This window comes from Protomyctophum parallelum, assembly GCF_964188405.1.
Source record: "Protomyctophum parallelum genome assembly, chromosome: 11".
NCBI classification, from domain to species: domain Eukaryota; kingdom Metazoa; phylum Chordata; class Actinopteri; order Myctophiformes; family Myctophidae; genus Protomyctophum; species Protomyctophum parallelum.
In genome coordinates, this window is record NC_139707.1 from 4,674,302 (window position 1) to 4,676,801 (window position 2,500).

The 2,500-nt window shown below is 41.5% G+C and overlaps 1 protein-coding gene across 3 annotated transcripts in view; it reads right to left on the reverse strand.

Moving 5' to 3' along the window:
* znf385b (zinc finger protein 385B) overlaps positions 1–2,500 on the reverse strand; it is a gene marked incomplete at its 3' end in the record, with an annotated part of 71,898 nt that overhangs the window by 16,591 nt on the left and 52,807 nt on the right. For all 3 annotated transcript variants that reach the window (XM_083777373.1, XM_083777371.1, XM_083777372.1), the window contains one exon: positions 1,771–1,895. In XM_083777373.1, coding sequence (XP_083633499.1) covers positions 1,771–1,842 — 72 coding nt within the window. In that variant the 5' untranslated portion in view covers positions 1,843–1,895. The remainder of the gene's footprint in view (positions 1–1,770; positions 1,896–2,500) is intronic.

Sequence of the window (2,500 nt, forward strand, 5' to 3'; positions counted from 1 at the left end):
AAAAACGGTTGTGTTTATGCTAGTTGTTTTCCTTCTGGTCTCAGTCAGAGATCATCAAACAAAGACTAGTCACACATGATGAAGGAAATGCAACCCCCGCTATGCATGATGGGATAGGTGTCTGTAGTACTCTCTCTGAATGAGAGAGATACTCTTTAACCCTCTAACACCGCATTAATTTCTACTTGCAAAAAATAGATTTCAACCTTACTACTACTTTGTACTACTAGGACTAAGACAAAAAAATATGTTAAAAAAAAAAAAAAAAAAAAGTTTGATGAAAATGTTATAATAATTATATAATAATATCATAAATTAATAATTTACATTTTGGGGATATCTTTCACAATAATGAATAAAACATGTTCTAGACACTTTTATTAGGGTAAAGGTCAAAAGTCTTAGGTTAAAAAATCGCACAGAGTCCAGACATTTTTTATTTGTGTGAATTTCAGCCTCTGTGGGGGGTATTTATATGCAAATATCATGACCAATGGCATTGAAATGGCATTGCAATGAACATCACTGATGACGTTTAGGTGAAAAAAGAACAGAAAAAAATTATAATAATTTAGTAATTAAATAAAATAAAATTGTTGCTAAAAAGCAACGCTGGGTCTTAGAGGGTTAAGAGTTTTAACTTGACTTCAGTCCATAGGTGTCTGTAGTACTCTCTGAATGAGAGAGATACTCTTTAAGAGTTTTAACTTGGATTCAGTTCTATAAGCTGTAGAACTGTATTCACTCTAATTAACCTATACATCATTATGTTGCTATGATTCCATGCTTTCATAGATAGAAAAACACAATGACAGTCATTCTAATAAAAGTATAGTCACATTTTGCCTTTCAATAATTGAAAGGCAACACAACAGACTACACCAGAATGACATACATTAGGATATTTTGCTATTGTGATATGGCATAAGTGTTATATAAAAATTCAAAATTGCAGAGCTGTGGGGGAGAGAGTGGCCAATGGGATCGCAGCGCTGGGGGAGAGAGTGGCCAATGGGATCGCAGCGCTGGGGGAGAGAGTGGCCAATGGGATCGCAGCGCTGGGGGAGAGAGTGGCCAATGGGATCGCAGCGCTGGGGGAGAGAGTGGCCAATGGGATCGCAGCACTGGGGGAGAGAGTGGCCAATGGGATCGCAGCACTGGGGGAGAGAGTGGCCAATGGGATCGCAGGAAAAACACGGTCAATGTCAGTCGCTCTTCGATTTTTCAAAAATAGCAGACCTACAAGCTCGTATCGCGCCACTCGGTGGCGCGCTATGAGCTTGTAGATCTGCTGTTTTTCAATAGCTAAAGCATAACATGAAGCCGACACCAAAATGGGTTCCCGTTCAGAATGTGTTAAATAAAGGGCCACTTCACCCCTCTTACAACCAGATCTCATTTTAATAATGTTTAGGACACAAGAAAACACTTTGCTGGGGTTTTCCTGTGTGTTTAATTAATGTGTGTATTTAGATATTTTAGTATTTCAAAGTGCACATGTTGTCTCAGTAAAGACAGCCCCCCTTCCCCCCCACCCCCACTCTCCACAAGGAGGAGCAGTGCACCAAAGCATTATGGTCATTAATAGGAATTCAGCGATCCAGTCAAACCCTATAGTCAAACACTTCATTATTGTTCTGGCCATAGGGTGCAAAATTGAGTGACTGCAGTTTCTTCCAGTGGTGAAATGTCCCTTTAAGTGACTGTATACAGAGTTAGCATTGTGTGATACAGTGCTGTCATAATAGCGTGTGATAGACTTCTCCTCACGGTGTTGTAGTTGAACAGGCTGACAGGTGAGCTGCTGTCCACAGGAAACGACAGGAAACTGCTCTGCATCATCACTGAGGCTCCGCCCCCTGGCAACGCCCCGCCCACCTGGAGACAACCACTTCCTGGAGACAAAAACAAATGGGAGTGTGTTTTTATTTACACATAATATTCTCATGCACATGCTCAGTCACACACACACACACATGCGTGGCGTGCACGGCTGCACGCATGCAGCCAGACACACAGGGCTGTATTTTGCGTGTCTTAAGTACCAGGTCTTATTCCCTAACTTGAGTAAACTAAAGACCTGGAGGCGTGATTAATGCTCTTTGGCCACTCAGAATAGCCAAATGGCATTGATCACGCCTCCAGGTCTTTAGTTTACTCAAGTTAGGGAATAAGACCTGGTACTTAAGACACGCAAAATACAGCCCACAGAGTGTGTACATAGCTTATATAGACACAACATACTGTAGGGCGACCAGATCCTGAGGGACAGAAGAATCGCTTGTGTGGGACAAGCGGGATGGAGGGGATGGGACTGCAGTCACGGGACTGGGTTAGCATCTTAATTACTTAAGTTGCTATTAAATGCCTTGGTATCATATTCGACCATATAGGCTTATAACATTGCCTCATTTTGTTAGTTATTAAACGGCTCTGGCGTCTCACGTTTAGTTTTAAAATAACAGTTTTGGTCATGGGATTAAGAGACAATGAGAGTGCT